Raw genomic sequence first — 18,512 nt, 5'->3', positions numbered from 1 at the left:
AAAAAAAAAAAAAAAACTGCCTTACAATGCAGGGGGCACAGGTTCGATCCCTGGTCAGGGAACTAAGATCCCACATGTGGCGGGGCAACTAGGCCCGCGTGCCGCAACTACTGAGCTCACGCCCCTCAACTAGAGAGCCTGCGCACCACAAACTACAGAGCCCATGTGCTCTGGAACCCGCACACCACAATTACAGAGCTCAGGTGCCCTGGAGGCTGTGAGCCATAACTAGAGAGAAGCCCACACGCTGCAACAAGGATCCCACATGCCTCAACGAAGATCCCGCGTGCTGCAACAAAGACCCGATGCAGCCAAAAATAAATAAACAAATAATAAATAAATTTTTTTTTTTTTAAAAAAAAGCAGCACATCATCCTTTGTCCCTGCCCCACCTTCTTCATTTTTCATATAGTCGCAGGGGCAGTGCCATGTGCTTCACAATAGACAACCAGGTCCCTATTTTCCCACCATGTTCCCAGAATTCTAGGCTAGTTAAATTTAAGTCCCAAAGCAGCTTTGCTTACGGGGTTGTGGATGTCCATCCATTTGTCACTTTTGGATTCAATAAATTTCCCATCAATGAAAAGCTTTACAGATGGCTGGGGAAAAAAAACAAAAAACACCACAAAACTTTGTATTAGTTAGTTGCTTTACTTCTCTCTTTCACAAAGAGAAAAGGAATTGGGGTTGATAACTGAATTTTCTGCCCTCTAGAAATGTTAGCTCTAGGAAAGAGATATATAATATACTTGTCTATAGTGCTTATTAATATGGGGCAGAGCCTCTCAATACTGTGATCTCTCTGTAAATGGGAAATTCCCTGCTAATCACACAGTGGAACTTCACGAGTAAATATATGCCACTGAGAAGCTTATACTAAAAAAGCAGTAGACTCTGTGTTAACAAAGATTAGCTATTAGGACGTCTTGGCCCAGTTGACTTTCTGTCACATTACCATGAGCATGCATTACCTTTATGATCAAAAGATTTTAAAAGACATTTCTATCTGTGTAGTTTTTCTGAGAAGTAGCTTGTTTTCATTAAATTTTCAAAGTGGTCTGTGGGCCAAAAAAGGTGAAAGATTACTATGTTACAGTATGTGCATGCTTCTATATAAACAGGATTTTGAGCACCAGTCCTTATATATCAGGTTTCGTTACTGCAAATGGCTGATAGACAGTAGGTCTGTAAAAACAACTCTAAAGGTTGTAAAGAAGACAACCTTTCTGGCAGGCTCAAGAAAACCTCTAGAAGCCAAGAAAATGTACCTTTTGACACAGTAATCCTAATTCAGAAGGGAAAGAAGAAAACTACATAAATAAATGTTTGTTTTATAATACTGAAAACCAGAATAAGTCTAAAGGTTATCTGGAAAAATTATTAGTTAATTCAGGCTATATCTACTTGATAGAATATTATATAGCCATTAAAAATCGTAATCATAAAGACCACCGTGCAATATTGTAAATGCTTACAACACAGTAGACACAATATGAGATAAGAAAACCAAGATACAAAATTCCAGATAAACTCTGATCATAATTATGTAAAGAAGATAAATGGGAATACCCCCAAATTATACTGGATTCCTTCTCAGAAGTCAGCCTTTATTACCAAATAAACTCACCACTGAAGATGAAGAGAAGGAGGATGCTGGGTGCCAACTGGAGTTCACCTTGGAAGAAACCTGGGAGGTAAAAGAATGGTTATTTTGATAAATGAGAGCAGAAAATTATTAAAAATTTAGTGAATGGCTACTATATGCTTAACATTATACTAGTTACTGTGGGTATATGAAAAAGGACTTGGTGTTTGCTCTCAAGGGTCATACAGGCTTTATAAAGAGAAAAGTTGTGAGACTATGAGACACAGCAAACTATGAGAGAACAATAAACCATAATGATCATGTGCTCAATTTCCAGGACAGTCCTGGTTAAAAAAATATTTTTTTGTCATTAGACCATATTTTTCTAATTTTTGGCCCGGTACATGTAGTCACCATAAATCTAAAAATAAGATAACACTTAGGATGCTCTCTAACACAATAGGTGTTGAATATAAGATAGTATATAACCAAGTGTCAAATGTATGTATAATATGCCCACACAAATACTTAAAACATGAATGTTCATTGTAAATTTATTGGTAACAGCCTAAAATTTGGGAACAACGCAAACGTCCACAATTGGATGGGTGACTAGGGAAACTAGTATAGTATATCCATATGTTGGAATACTACTCAGCAATAAAAAGGAACCGACTATTGACGTATGCAACATGGATAACTATAGTAATTATACTGAGTGAAAGAAGTTAAGACTTAAAAAGAGTATATACGGTATGATTCCATTTATATAAAACTAGAAAATGTAAAAGGTAATGTCAGAAAGCAGATGAGTGGTTACCTAGAGATGACGGAGGAGGAAAAGAGGAAGGGGGTAAGAGAGAAACGTTTTGGGGCAATGTGTTCACTGTCTTGATTGTGACGTCTTCACAGGTGTATACAAATAATAAAACATCAAATTATACACTTTAGGGCTTCCCTGGTGGCACGGTGGTTAAGAATCCACCTGCCAATGCAGAGGACACGAGTTCAATCCCTACCCCGGGAAGACCCCACATGCCGTGGAGCAACTAAGCCCGTGCACCACAACTACTGAGCCTGCACCCTAGAGCCCACGAGCCACAACTACTGAGCCTGAATACCACAACTACTGAAGCCTGCACGCCTAGAGCCCGTGCTCCACAACAAGAGAAGCCACTGCAATGACAAGCCCACACACCGCAACGAAGAGTAGCCCCCGCTTGCTGCAACTAGAGAAAGCCCACGCACAACAACGAAGACCCAACACAGCCAAAAATAAACAAATAAAAAAAATTATACACTTTAAAATATGTACAGTTTATTTTAGGTCAATTTTATTTCAATAAAGCTGTTTTTTAAAATGCCACATGTGGGCTTCCCTGGTGGCGCAGTGGTTAAGAATCTGCCTATCAATGCAGGGGACACGGGTTCGAGCCCTGGTCTGGGAAGATCCTACATGCTGCGAAGTAACTAAGCCCGTGTGCCACAACTACTGAGCCTGTGCTCTAGAGCTCGCAAGCCACAACTACTGAGCGCACGTGCCGCAACTACGGAAGCCTGCGCGCCTAGAGCCCGTGCTCCGCAACAAGAGAAGACATTGCAATGAGAAGCCCGCGCACCGCAACAAAAAGTAGACCCCGCTCGCCACAACTAGAGAAAGTCGGCGCACAGCAACGAGGATCCAACACAGCCAAAAATAAATTAAAAAAAAAAAAAAAAGCCACATGTACCTAATAGGAAAAGAATGTGTTATACAGGTAATAGGATTTAATCAGGAAATGGCAGGGGTCGGGGGGATCAGTTACAATAAAGTCACTCTCTAAAAAAAAATAGTTTGTATATATGCTATGCAAGTTGATATAAGAAATACTGAAGTCTAATCAAAGTGAGCAAACTAAAATAGTCAAGACTGGGTTGTAAAAGGAAGCTGCAATCTAATAATCTATTACCTTGTCTGAAGAGAAATCATGTTAACCAAAGAGTTTAGGGCTGCATAAAGTACAAGAATTTGTTTGTGTGCCTGTAGCACTGTCTAGAGGAAAGGGTGCTGGTCCTTTGGGCCAGCAGACAGTCCTTCCAAATGCCTGGTCTGCTTCCTCTCCCAGTCCCCACAAAAGCTATTTCAAACCATCAACACTCTCCTGGAGACCACCATGTCTTATAGTCACGTTCCGAATACCAACACAGTACCTGCTACACAGTAGGTGTTCAGTAAATATCTACTGAACGAAAGAAAGGTCCACTGGGCAGCTTATATTGCCTGACTGTCCCCCACCCCAGACTTGGTTAGCTGTCCTTTTTTGTACTCCATAGCAGCCAATATTTCCCCTAAGAGGTTATCTGTCTGTGTTGTAATGACCTAGTTACTTGTTTGTTACCCCAAAGACTATAAATTCCACGAGGGCAGGCACTGAATTCTGTTTACCTACTTTACAGAGTTACTGAGATCAAGCTTGTCCAGGTATGAAAAATAGCTAGCAAGTAGTTGGTGCTTATTACATGTTGTTATTACTATAAATACTTATTTGCTCACACTCCTTGCTATTTCAAAACTTAACAATTCTCTTAAAATTTTCAACTCTGTTCCTTTCCTTCTCACTCTTAAGAGCTGATCTTGCAGATGTAAACTATTATATATAGGATGGATAAACAACAGGGCACTATATTCAATATCCTGTGATAAACCATAATGGAAAAGAATATTAAAAAAAGAATGTCGGGCTTCCCTGGTGGCGCAGTGGTTGGGTAAAAAAAAAAAAAAAAAAAAAAAAAAAAACAAAAAAAAACCACACACAAGAAAAGAATGTCTATATGTGTATTACTGAGTCACTTTGCTGTACAGCAGAGATTGGTACAACATTACAAATCAACTATATTTCAATTAAAATTTTTTTAATTAAAAAAAAAGAGCTGATCTTATTTTTTCTACTTCAGTGGAAACAGAAACCATCAGATGGGAACTTCCTCAACTTCTTACCAGTAAGCCTACAAAACTGACCAATACCCATCATTTTTTCCTTTCTTTCTCTTATAGTGGAGAAGGTAGCTACCAAGGTTTACAGGGACAGAGTGACTGGGAGACAGAGGTGCACAGAGGTGGACTGACTGAAGAGGTGTCTGTCCTGTAATCTAAGGTTAATCTCTGCACCTGTGCTCTGAACTGTTCCTCCTGCCTTGGACACCTCCATCAATGATCCTTTCTTTCCTGTACCTTAAACCTCTCTCCATCCAATAGCCAGAGTTCTCTATACCAATTTCCTCCCCATCTCCCACTAACTCTTCAATCATCTCCAAGCTTTATGATTGAACACGAGTGACTTCCTCCATACCATGGACTCTTCCAAGTCCTTCTTGTACTTGACCTCTCAGCAGAGGTGGAGAGTTATTTAATCATGCCCTCTGTCTGAATCCCCTCTCCACGTGTATTCTGTGATGCCCTGGTATCTTTTCTATTTCTTGGGCCACTTTTTCTATGCCTTCTATGCTGGTTCAGTCTCCTATACCTGGCCTCTAATGGTTGAGTTCCTGAACAAGGAGTTCCTGAACTCTCCTTGGGTGATTTCATCAATTCCAGTGGCTTAATTATCTAGATCCTGGTGATGCCCAAATCTGTAATTCCTCACCAGAATCTTCCTCTTCAGGTAATACCTACATAACTGTCTTCACCACATCTCTACTTGGATGTTATTTAGGTACATGTTGAAAAAGCTGACCTCATCGTCCTTCCACCAACCGGCTCTGTTTCCTATAGCCCACCTTTCAGTAAATGGGGCTACTATCCACCTAGCTGCCCAGCCAGAAACTTGAATGTCACCCCAACTCCTCCCTCTCTCTCCTCAGTGAATCAAACAAGTCCTGGCAATCTGTCCTCCCAGAAGTCTTTGAAATGCACCCCCTTCTCTCCACCCCTCCTACCCTCACCGAAGTCTATACCATCATTGTCTCTCACCTGGACTTCAACAATGGTTTCCTAACAGGTCTCCCAGCCTCCATTCTTAAACCTTCTGAATCTAGTTTCCACTCCATAGCCAGAGGGTCTTTCTAAAACACAAACCTGGTTAGATCACTCCTTTGTTTAAAACCTACCAATGGCTTTCCATTGTCCTTGGGATAAAGACTCACCTTGATGTTGCTTAGAAGACTCTACATAGTATCTTTACTTCTCTAGTTTCCTAGCTTGTTGCTTTCCTCCTTGCTCTCTCTATGCTCCAGCTGTTCAGAACATGTTTTGTGCTCTCATTGCCCTTGCACATGCTGCTCCCTCTTGCCTGGAATTGTTTCATCCCATTTGCTTGGCTCACATCTATTCCTTAGCTCCCTATCACTTTGGGTACAGGTACAGGTACAGGTCAGTTCTGTAGGCTTGCTAGCAGGAAGTTGAGGACATTCTCATCTAATGGTTTTTGTTTCCTCTGAAGTAGAAAAAACAAGATTAACTCCTGTGAGTGAGAGGGGCAGTAGCAGAGTTGGAAGTTTTTAAGTCTCAATCTCTGGTCTAGGCTAAGTACCTGATTATGAAGTTCATAGAACACCCGAATTCCTCTATTTCTCATATCGCACTAGGGAATAGTAGCTTATTTAATTATTAAGTCTCTCTCCCTTAGATCACTAGATGGTTGTGTCCTAAGCCCCTAGCACCATTCCTGGACTAGAGTAAGCACTCAGTAATATTCTGCAGAATGAAAGAATGAGCACACATCAAGCAATTGTTGGATATTAATTTTGTTTCATGTAGATTCTCTTACAGGGCAGAAAATGCACGGATAAGCCAACTGGAGCATTCTAGGTCACTTAGTTTTCTTTTGTTTTCTTTTTTAAAAAAATAGTTATTTATTTATTGGCTGTGTTGGGTCTTTGTTGCTGCATGCGGGCTTTCTCTAGTTGCAGCGAGCGAGGGTTACTCTTCGTTGCGGGTGCATGGGCTTCTCATTGCAGTGCCTTCCCTTGTTGTGGAGCACGGGCTCTAGAGCGTTGGCTCAGTAGTTGTGGTGCACCGGCTTAGTTGCTCTGCAGCATGTGGGATCTTCCCGGACCAGGGATCGAACCCGTGTCCCCTGCATTGACAGGCAGATTTTTTTTTTTTTTTTTGCGGTACGCGGGCCTCTCACTGCTGTGGCCTCTCCTGTCGCAGAGCACAGGCTCCGGACGCACAGGCCCAGCGGCCATGGCTCACGGGCCCAGCCACTCCGCGGCATGTGGGATCCTCCTGGACCGGGGCACGAACCCGCGTCCCCTGCATCAGCAGGCAGACTCTCAACCACTGTGCCACCAGGGAAGCCTGACAGGTGGATTCTTAACCACTGCGCCACCACTGAAGCCCTAGGCCGCTTAGTTTTATTTTGTCATTGGCACACAGTCTCCCTGCTGTCAAGAGGGTATAAAAGGCACTGCATCTGGTATAATAAAACATTATCATATAGTTTTGAAAGGTTAGATCTCCTTTCTTTTCTTCATTTTCCAAGACACACTCATTAGTACTGTTGCTGAAAAAACTATCCTATGTCCAGTCACACCAAACTCCTTGTTCTCTAGATGTTTATTTCATACTTGCTATTTCCTTTACCAGGAACTCTCTTCCCCTCTACCTAAAGGCCTCCTACTCTTGCAATACTTAAATCCAGATCAACCCCTTTTGGAAGCTTCTCCTGAATCACACAGGTGGAATTTGGGGCTCTTTCCCTAGGTTCCTACAGTACTGTGTGCACTCTTACTGTTTAGCACTTATCATTGCATTACAGTAGGGGGGTTTTCAGTGAATATTTTACTTATCTCTCCTTTCCCAAAGCTTGGGACAGTGCCTGACACAGAAAGAGATGCCAAGATGTAAGTCCTGAATTCTCAGCCGCATTAGTTACTAGTTGGGAGACTTTGGATGACCTTTAGTGTCAGGTAACTTACTTCATTATATTAATTCTAATCTTCACAGATATTCTTAAAACTAGGAAGTGGTGGTGCTGGGATAGAACCCAAGTATGATTGTGCAGCCTGTGCTCTTTCCACTGCATCACTGAAGAAAGTCATTGAGTCACTTCAAGACCAGTCTTCTTATCTTTAAATGGGAGTGATAATATCTTGACTGCCAGAATCTAGACTACTCTTTATCAAAGTGTCATGTTACAGTAACTCCTAGTTGACTTAGAATTACTATCTCTGTTCTTTCCAGGTCAACTCAGAAGTTTCTTAAAATGAATCAGAAAATAGTGTCTATTTCTAAAATAAAGTACTTGGGAAGGGAGATTCTTTTCCTTGATGCAAAGGACAAAATAGCTTCTTAAGGCTCTCAATGACTTGTGATGGCAGAGGAGGCAAAGGAAAAAAGTCAATTTCAGTAGAAGAGTTTGAGAAGTTGGTAATGGAAAGTATAGGATGGAAACTTTGTTTCTCTACTACAAAAACAAAAAACAAAAAAACAAACAAACCTAGAAAATCAGAACTAGGATCACATCAAGAAATATGAGGAAAGCCAGATCATTTGACAAACGCTTCCAACCCATTCTCCCCAATGTCCCATTAAATAGCATATTTAAACAGGAATCTTTGCCGACTCTGCTAAGAATCTTAAAAATGCATGGTCTCTGCAGTAGAACTCACTGAAACCTGGTAAATACTAATATTATCTAACAGCCCAGCAATATAGAGGAAGAAGTTCCCAGGCTGGATATAATGAGTAAGAGAAGCAAAATTGCTTCTTGCAGGTTCCAGAATGTTGCCTGTAGTAACGCTTGCCTCATAATCTAAGTCCTTGTAAGGCTGTTCAGGCCTCAGGCATGCAGCTTCTGTATCTCCTATCCTTAGGCTGGCTTCAGAGAGGACCTAATCTCCCCACCCCACCCCCACGGGCAGAGTTGAGTCAGGCTAGGAGCTGACTTGGGGGTGGGAACTTGGAACTTACACTTCTTGTCTTCCTTGGCTCCCATTTTCTATAACGTGCTTTAGAGATGTTTAGTCCTTTGCATATGCTTGGAACAAACTGGTAGCATTAACTATGTGTCCTTATTCACGGCCAACATAAACACTGTAACTTTGCTGAGAGAAAGTTAAACTCAAAGTCTTGGCAAGCAAGGGCACAGCCCACAGCCTGTGGAAAATACAAAGAGCCATAGCTGGGGAAAACAGCTCAGCAAATGGCTGCTTTGAGGGAAAACCTAGTGTACACTTCTAGAAGGAGATTCAAAGTTCATTCACTGATCCTCGCCCCTCGTGTGCCTCCTACCTCCGCCTTTACCTCGGACTGTAGACAGTGAAGGGAAAGGTGGGGGAAGGGAACAATCTGGATGCTCCCGGCAGGATGCTAAGAAAGGTGACCAGAAGGGGAGTTTTTGGGGCAGAGAGGTGGCTGGTGCAGAGGTGAAAGGGAAAGACGGTGGGCCGACCGATAGAGGTGAGGGCAAGAGAGTGACGGCAGGGGCGGGGCAAGGCTGGAGGAGGAGAGTGAACCAGAGCCAGAAAGAGGGAGTCTCAAGAATAAAAGGGAGAGGGGTGATAGTCCAGGGCTGGATCCAACGAAGGCGGATACTGAGTAAGGTGTGGGACAGGGCCGCACTGGTCCGATGGGCACAGGAGGGTCAGCCATGAAGGGGCTGGCTCAGAGAGCGGACGGAAAGGACCGAATTTCTAGTTTCGCGACCCCTTGGCGCCAACCTCACTCGCCTGCGGTCTTTGGGCCCGCATTGCCGCCGCCGCCGCCGCCGCCGCCACCGCCGCCACCGCCGCCATGGCTCTCGGTTGCCTCTTCTCAGCCCCCAGCACCTCTACAGTCTGAGTCTGTCCACAAGCACGACTGCTGCCAGGCCTCTCCCCTCCATCCTGCCGCACCTCCTCATTGGTGGAAAGGACAATTTCCCCTAGCCAATCACTCGTCCCAACACCTGACTCCGCACCCTCAGTCCCAGACCTGGTGGTATGCGATTGGTCAGAAGTGATAGCGCTCTCGCCGCCCCCCCGCACCTCAACAAATTCTGTTGGCGGAGGTATGGAAGACGCCCCTGACTTGGGTACTCTATATTGAGCACACGGGGAAACCGCCCCCGAACCCAGAACCGGGATTGGCCACAGGCACAACCGCGGCCCCACCCACTGAAGAAAGTAAATAAGGTCCTGCAAGAATTTTGCAGTAGCTCCGCCTCACCCACGGCGCGAGGGGGTATGGCTAGCACTGGGGGCTGAGCCGCGGAAACATTGCCCTATGGGGCGGGGAAACTAGACCAGGCCGTGTGTTGGGGATAGGGTTTCTCTTTGGGGGCGTGGTTTATGGATCCTTGCTTTCCCGCCGACGGTTGGCCACGTCACGTGACATGGGTTGGAAGATGGCGTCTCCCACAGACGGTAAGAGCCGGTTTAGGGACCCTTCGCCCGCAACCTCTTTCTGTGCTCTCCTGGGAACTTCCACTCTCCGTCTGCCCCTCGAACTTACATATCTTAAGTGGGCTCTCCTTTCCCTTCCACTTCTTTTCCATGGGAGGTGGGTGCATCTTCAGTTCGCTGGCTCTTCACAGCGGCTCTGGAGGTGCCCAGTTTCTCTGCAATGTACCAGGCGGGTGGAGGAGGGCACCCGCTTGGGACCCTTTCTGGGCAAAAGGACGAGAGTCGCCTTGGTCCTCCGCCCTGGTTCGCTTTAGTACGCTAAAGCCCCATTTGGGAAAGGCTGAGGGCCGAGGAAGAGATACTGCTGAGGAAAGGAGGCGCCTTAGTGTAGCTTTCTCCTCCGGGCGCCCCATTAAAGGGTCGATTCTCCTCTTTTTGAGCATCCGGAACGATTCTCCTAAGCGCTTGCTAGGGTTGGTGGCTGACTTCATCCCGGGATTGAACCGCAAGAGAAACGTGATTCTCTTCTGTCTCCTTAGATTGGGACCGTTGCCCTGGCGGCTAAGGAAGAGACCCTCTCGGTCCCTCGCAGTGAGAGTCCGAGGAAAATGAGAATTGAGCTTTTTAGCGTAGTCATGCACACGTCTCAACCTCTGTAGCTTCTGCTTTGTGCGTTGTTTCTTAAGGCTGAGTGAATGAACGATTTCTGCTTATATGTTGTCTAAGAGGCAAGTCATCTCAGATAGTAATCGAGTGGTTTTGGTATACCCACAGGGTTTTGCGCTCCGTTCTGCTTTAGGGTTAGGATCTTGCAGTCATTTCTGGACTCACTTAATTCTTGCTTCGACCACCTCCATCTCTGCGTCCATTTCACTGATAGTTAGTTTTCTGTCAAACAAAGGTATTTTGTGTTTGGAAGGAATCTTGGAAGTTCGTTTCAGGAATGAGGAAATTGAGGCCAGGAAAGCTATACTGAGATCCTACTATATGAAAGGCGTTATTCTAGGTGCTTTGGAAAAGATTAATCAAACACGTAAACACTTTTGCAGTTTCAGGTCTCATTTAAATGTCACCTCCCAGCAAGGCTTTCCCAGAACACAGTATCTGGAGTTGCCCTTCTTCACCATTATTCCCTTTCTCTGTACCTTCATCGACAGAATAGTTATTATGTTAACTTTGCCCTTTTCACACCAGATTGTAAATTCCAAGTCTGTCTTGTTCATAGTTGGATCCCAGGGCTTAGCACAGTGCCTGGCAAGCAGTAGGCCTTCAATTCACGTTTATTGAAAGACTGATTAGATATATGCATAAATAATAAATTACTTAGTCTTAAGTTTAACTGAGTCTTAAGTTTTTTGAGCACAGGTACATACTGTATAAGAAATTATGGGTGTTGGGAGTCAAAAGAGATTATTTTGCCTGGGTGGTCTCTTGTTAAAATGTCCTTCCCCTCACCCCAGGAAAAAAAGGCATTTAAAAAATCAGCCAAGGGAATGGGGAGTTATTGTTTAATGGGTACAGACTTTCAGTTTGAGAAGGTGAAAAAGTTCTGGTGATGGATGGTGACGATGGTTGCACAACAATGTGAATGTACTTAATGCCACTGAACTGTACACTTAAAACTGATTAAAATGGTAAATGTTATGTATAACTTACCACAGTTTTAAAAAAAACCAGCCAAGTGATAGAAGTAGAAGTAATTGCTATTAAAATTTTTAGCTTATTACTAAGTTGTCTTTATATTTAAAAGTTTTGTTCCTTATGTTTGATTTTTCCCCTGTCTTCTCTCAATTTCTTTTCCTCTCTTTGGCCAGGAAGAATACTGGAAATGTGTTTTTTTCCTTTGGTCTTTTAGCCATATCCACTCTCACTCAATGTGCACTCTAGATTTTTAAAACTTTTCATGCTCATCTTTTACAGAGCTTCACCCTCTCCCCGTAATCTTTTTAATCTGACAAAATCAAGTTGAGCACTTTGAACTTAAATTTAGCTTCTAAATAAGTATCTTATCCTAAAATATTCCACTGCCTAGCTCTCTCACTTCTATTTTTAGTGTTCCACCTGTTTCTGTCTTTAACATTTAAAATTATCACCATTAAATTATCTTGCTATGAAAAAAAGTTTAGGTCATTTAGTGTTTCTCTCTTTTTTTTTTTTGGTACGCGGGCCTCTCACTGTTGTGTCCTCTCCCGTTGCGGAGCACAGGCTCCGGACGCGCAGGCTCAGCGGCCATGGCTTACGGGCCCAGCCGCTCCGCGGCATGTGGGTTGCTCCGCGGCATGTGGGTTCCTCCCGGACCGTGGCACGAACCCGCGTCCCCTGCATCGGCAGGCGGACTCTCAACCACTGAGCCACCAGGGAAGCCCTAGTGTTTCTCTTTTTAACGCTAAAATTGCTGGGACATCTTTGTAAAGGAGAAAATTGAACTAAGTAAAGCCATTAATTACTTAATGTATGAGAATAACACTCACAGTAGAGTCTGAGTTATGCCCCAGATTGTGGTATCATAGGGTCACACTTGTTGGTTATTGGATCCTACCCTCAATAAGTTTATTTTGTTATGGTTGAACTTTCCATCAGTAACATTCCTTGGGAATTCGAAAATGGGCATTTTGTGTTTCACACAGCTTTTTTTGGTTTCTTTGGTTGGTTGCCATTTTTAGATGCTTTAGTTAAGGCAATTTATTAGAGTTGAGTTCTTTCCCAATTAGAATGCTATTGGAAATTCACTTAAATATATAGGTTCAGCTAACATCCATCTTCTCATAATGATACAATAAAAAGAAAAGAAAGAAGAATAAAGGAAAAAATTTTTTCTCCTTTTGATGAAAACTCTTAGGATTTGCTCTCAACTTTCCTGTGTATCATACAGCAGTGTTAGCTATAGTCATCATTACATCCCTAGTACTTATTTACCTTATGACTGGAAGTTTGTACATTTTGACCACTTTCCTCCAATTACTCCTCTTCGTACGCCCCACTTCTGGTAACCACAAGTGTGATCTCTCTTCTATGAGTTTACTTGTTTGCTTGTTTTAGATTGCACATATAAGTGAGATCATACAGTATTTTTCTGTCTCTGTTTTATTTCACTTAGCATAATGCCTTCAAGGTCCATCCAGGTTGTTGCAAATGATAGGATTTCCTCATTTATATATGGCCGAATAATATTCCATTGTGTGTGTGTGTATTTTCACAATGTCTTCATCCATCAACGGACACTTAGGTTGTTCCCATGTCTTGACTTGTAAATAATCCTGCTATGAACATGGGGTCCCTTAGAATATTTGGGAAAAAAATGTAGTTTAGAGAAAAGCACATGTTGACAAATTTTATAAATATGTATGTTTTCTGGGGAGTGAGTCCATAGCTTTTTTTTTCAGATCTTCAAAAATGTGGCTTACCCAGAAAACGTTAAGAAACCACTGTTTATATCATTAAATCAACCAATTTATGCAGCTAATTAGTATACCGAGCACACAATGTGTACTCAACAAATGTTAACTCTAGTTTTGTTTTTTTTTAATTAGTTTATTTGGTTGTGCCAGGTCTTAGTTGTGGCAGGTGGTCTTCTTAATTGCAGCAGGCGGGCTCCTTAATTGCGGCAGGTGGGCTCCTTAGTTGTGGCATGCGAACTCTTAGTTGTGGCATGCATGTGGGATCTAGTTCCCTGACCAGGGTTGAACCCAGGCCCCCTGCATTGGGAGCATGGAATCTTAACCACTGTGCCACCAGGGAAGTCCCTAACTGTTGTCATTAATATTGAGCACCTACTGTGTACCAGGGCAAGAATGGAGAGGAAATGGTGTTGAAGAATTAGGCAGGGGCTGGATCATGTAGGATTTTATAGGTCACAATAGATGTGCATTCATGAATTTAGCTGGGAAGAAGTTCTTTAAGCTGGAGAGTGGCGTGAACTGATTGACATTTAAAAAAAAATCTGTCTGACTACTTTGTGGAGTGTAGATTTAGGGGTCGGGAGGGGGAGGGGTAAGAATGGGAGCAGGGAGACCTATTAAGAGGCTATTGAAGTAGTCCAGGAGAGAAGCTATGGTTCCTTGGTTAACTAATGTGATTTCATGGTATGTTTTAGAGGGACAAATTACTGGACTTACTAATGGGTTGGTGGAAGAGTGAAGGAAAGGGAGGCATGAAGGATGACACCTGGGTTTTTGGTTTGAGAACTGGAGTTGATGGTAGTGCTATTTATTGAGATGGAGAAGACTGGGGGATTATGGTTTTTCACACATATTAATAGAGAGAGATGTCAAGTAGCCACTTAGATATATAACTCCAAAGTCCAGGGAAAGATTAGGGCTGGAAGTAGAAGTATGAAGTCATTGGCATATAAATGGTCGTAAAGGCTATGGGACTAGATGAGATTTCCTTGGGAGACTTTGGTAGGGAGTGAAGTCAGCCTAGGGTGGGCCCTGAGTGGAAGAGGAGACTGGCGGAGTCAGTGAGGAGGGAGAAAAACCAGCATAATTGTTTTATAGAAGCTGCAAGTGGAGTGTTTGAAGGAGAGTGGTCAGTGGGTGGATGCTGCAAAGAGGTCACATAAGAGAGAACAGAGAAGTGACCACTCAATTTAGCAACATAGGTCATAGATAATCTTGACAACAGCCGTTTCCACACATGTAGGGGCAGAATCCTATTTGTTGTAGGTTAAGGAGAGAATGTAAGGTGAGGAAGTGGAGACAGCAGGAGGAACAACTCAAGAACTTTTGCAGTGAAGGAGGAGTGAGGAAGTCATGGGGTCAAGGAAGAGTATCTTCAAAGAAGGTAAATTCCAGAGCAGGCTTACTTGCTGTTGAGTTTGAGCCAGTAGAGAAAGGTAGAAACTGGTTGTGCAAGAGATTATTCAAGATCACATCTTTGACAAAGCAAGAGAAGATGGAATCCAGGGCCCTATCAGAGGAGTTTGTTTTTCTTGGGAGCAGGGACACTTCATTGATTGGGAGGAAAGTTCAAGAGTATGAGTAAAGATGCAGATGGGTTTGTTGACATTCATTTTTCCCAATACCCCACTAAAATATTGTTCTTGTTTTAGAGATGGGAAAAGTAAGGTTTGATGAGGGAAATGACTTATTTGTGTAACATCATGGCTCAGTAGCATCAGTAGTCACAGAACTCAAATCTCTAGACTTCCAGGTGAGTGAGTGTTCCAGTTTGTTATGTTCTTTGAGATTGATACGTCATAAAATGTAAAATAATGTGTTTTGTATCTTCTTAGCTCATCTGAGTGTTTTGTTCTAGGGGCAGATCTGGAAGCATCTTTGCTAAGTTTTGAAAAACTTGACCGAGCTTCACCAGATCTTTGGCCAGAGCAATGTAAGTTCTTGGTTTCTTTATATCAAAATCAATGTAGGAGTGACTTCCCTGGTGGTGCAGTGGTTAAGAGTCTGCCTGCCAATGCAGGGGACATGGTTCAGTCCCTGGTCCGGGAAGATCCCACGTGCCGCCGAGCAACTAAGCCCGTGAGCCACAACTACTGAGGCTGCACTCTAGAGCCCGCATGCCACAACTACTGAAGCCCACGTGCCTAGAGCCCTAGCTCCGCAACAAGAGAAGCCACTGCAGTGAGAAGCCCGCGCACCGCAACGAAGAGTAGCCCCTGCTCGCCGCAACTAGAGAAAGCCCGTGTGCAGCAACAAAGACCCAATGCAGCCAAAAATAAATATTAATTAATTAATTAATTAAAAAAAAAGAAGCAGCAGCTCAAAAATCAATGCAGGAAAACCAGTGCTACTTTGAGGGAGATTTTTGAAGAGTTACCATTTAGCTGTAGTGATTAAAATTTTAATTTTACTTCAAAGGAAGAGACTGAATTCTGTGGTCTGGTGTTAAGAATAGCTGTTTGGTAGTTTAATTTTTTCTGAACACAGTGTGACTCAGGAAATGATAGAGAGCCTTTAAAAAATTCCCACTCACATGCAAAAAAAAAAAAAAAAAAAAAAAAAAAAAATTATTATTATTATTATTATTTTTTAAACTTCATCTGTAATGTGTCAGACAATATGAGATGCATAAAGTAATTCCTTACTTCTTTAAGTATTCTTATAAAGTTAACTGCTGTTATAGTTTAGTACTGATATTTTGGACCTCTTTTTTTTTAAATGCTTATGCAGATAGGCAAATAAATATTTTAAGTGTATAGAGAGTTTTTTGTTTTGTTATGATGAAGTCATATGTACAGTGATCTACAGCTTAACATATTCTACCTAGTAACTTATTAATGGATCTTTCCAGGTTGATAGGTATAGACTTACTTCATTTTTAAAAAATATTTCATTGTATAGATCTACTACTACAGCTTATGTATTCATACCCTATATGGAAACCTAAGTTATATCCAAGTGTTGATGTTACAAACAATTTAACAATGTATATCCTTGCACATATATCTTTGTGCATATGGAAGAGGATGACTGTGTATGGGAGTACCCATTTCCTTACATACTAGCCAGGATTGGACGTTACTGATATTCATTATTTTTAGTTTATATTTCTTTATTAGTGAGGTTGAACCTTATTTTTAAATACCTGATTTTTATTTTTCTCTTTTTTAAGATGATTCTTTCTGTGAGATATTTAAGTAAACAATTGGATTGATAGAATAGCATACCTAAAAAGGAAATTTTAAATTTTTGGTAAGAGATACTAGATCTCACCACCGTCTCATTCAGCTAACTCCTGATCCTTTGAAGTTCAGTTGAGGCATTATTTTCTCTGAGAAACTTTTCCTGCCTCCTCGGTCTGATTTAGATTTTCATTTTTTGTCCTCCCATAGCAACTGGTATTTTTCTTGAAGCACTTAAAAAATGTTATAGTTATTGATTTACTCTGTCTCTTCTTCCAGACTATAAACTCCTGGAAGACAAGGTTGTTTTCTCATTTGAATCCTCTATGTAAGAGACACTAAAATGTTTACTGAATGACTAATGTTGTGCTTTTTCTTTTTAGTACCAGGTGTTGCTGAATTTGCAGCTTCCTTCAAAAGCGTAAGTAATATCTTACTTACCTAATGAAGTTTTTCCAACATTTTGCTTCTGGGTAAAATCTCAACTATCTCTTATTTCTTTATTTTCAAGAATAATGTCATAGCCTTCAAAATATTTTGTAACCACAGCCCTGGAAATCTGTTTATATTATCATCATGTTAATGATGTTCATGCTCTATTTTGACCTTTGACTATTAGCCTCTTCTCTCAGCTTAAAAGATTTTAAGGTAAGGCAGTTGAAATATTTAATGTAATGCCAGTGTTCTTTTTGCCCAAACTATGATTTTGAAGCTTTTCTCTTTTGTTTATGTGATGCATTATGACTTTAACTTATACCTCCCTAGAGGATTTTGAAATTTCTCAGTGGCTCGTCAGAAACTGAAGGAAGACATTCATTAGAGCCACAACTTTTCCGTTTCCAGGACAGCAGACATTGTGCTAGATGCTCTAAATATGTTCTTATATATTCCCACAACCAGGAAAATATGATGATTATAATATTAGCTAGCACGTGCATGATGCATACCATATGCCAGGCACTGTTCTAAGTACTTTACGTACATAATTTAGTGTTTACAAAACCATGTGAGGGGGACTTCCCTGGCAGTCCAGTGGTTAGGACTCGGCACTTTCACTGCCAGTGGCCCCAGGTTCAATCCCTGATTGGGGAACTAAGATCCTGCAAGCTGCATGGTGCAGCCAAAAAAAAAAAAAAGAAAAAGAATAAACATATGAGGTATAGGTACTATTATTATCCCTATTTTACAGACAAAGAAATAGACACAAAGAGGTTAAGTAGGTTACCCAAGATCATAGGCTGTAAATAGCAGAACCAGGCTTTGAGCCCGTAAGTCTAATTACTAGCATCCATATTTATTATACCAGACCTAAAAGCATTTGTGCCCAAAGTTAAAAGCACTGACTGGCAGAGAAACTTGGAAGTTAAGTTACTTGCCCAAGTCCTAGTGAGTGACAGGCCAGGATTTGAGCACAGATCTGTCTGATTCCAAAGCTAATGCTCTTTCTAGTAACAAATTGGGGATTTGTAATATAACTCTCTTAGTACCTTACCATGTGCTTAGCATTCTCCACTCATTAATAGAGTTAAAGGTGCTGAGTTAAATATTAAGGCCCTTCTTCTGGGCCTGTGGCTTTTAGGTCCTATGAGCATGTTTGTTCAAAGGGAGTCTGACTTTGTAGCCTCTTTCATTTTTTCAGGAGCTAGGATTGTATGAAAGCTGGAGTGTGCTACTTTAGCATCCAGGAAGGCCTGAGCATGAGGAGTAAAGGATAGCATAGGGTTTTGGAGTCAGACACACTTGGATTTGAGTCCTGAATCTGCTACTTTACTATCTGTGACATGAGCAAGTTTCCTAACATTTTTTTTTTTTTTTTTTTTGCGGTACGCAGGCCTCTCACTGCTATGGCCTCTCCCGTTGCGGAGCACAGGCTCCGGACGCACAGGCTCAGCGGCCATGGCTCACAGGCCCAGCCACTTCGTGGCATGTGGGATCCTCCCGGACCGGGGCACGAACCTGTGTCCCCTGCATTGTCAGGCAAACTCTCAACCACTGCGCCACCGGGGAAGCCCTCCTAACATTTTTGAGCCTTAGTTTTCTCAT

General features: G+C 42.2%; 1 protein-coding gene across 4 annotated transcripts in view; it reads left to right on the top strand.

The window, feature by feature from the left end:
• Window positions 1-9,725: 9,725 nt before the first annotated feature.
• LIN52 (lin-52 DREAM MuvB core complex component) overlaps window positions 9,726-18,512 on the top strand; it is a 115,714-nt gene continuing 106,927 nt past the window's right edge. For all 4 annotated transcript variants that reach the window (XR_003002248.1, XM_024737851.1, XM_024737854.1 and 1 more), the window contains exons 1-3: window positions 9,726-9,910; window positions 15,146-15,220; window positions 16,853-16,890. Coding sequence is in view for 3 of the 4 variants with exons in the window: in XM_024737851.1 (XP_024593619.1) it covers window positions 9,880-9,910; window positions 15,146-15,220; window positions 16,853-16,890 (144 nt within the window). In the remaining variant the exon portion in view is untranslated. The remainder of the gene's footprint in view (window positions 9,911-15,145; window positions 15,221-16,852; window positions 16,891-18,512) is intronic.

Source organism: Neophocaena asiaeorientalis, unplaced genomic scaffold, assembly GCF_003031525.2.
Source record: "Neophocaena asiaeorientalis asiaeorientalis breed wild unplaced genomic scaffold, Neophocaena_asiaeorientalis_V1.1 scaffold49, whole genome shotgun sequence".
Taxonomy (NCBI): Eukaryota; Metazoa; Chordata; class Mammalia; order Artiodactyla; family Phocoenidae; genus Neophocaena; species Neophocaena asiaeorientalis.
Note: the sequence above shows the minus strand (reverse complement) of the source record. Positions and strands in the feature narration are given on the sequence as shown.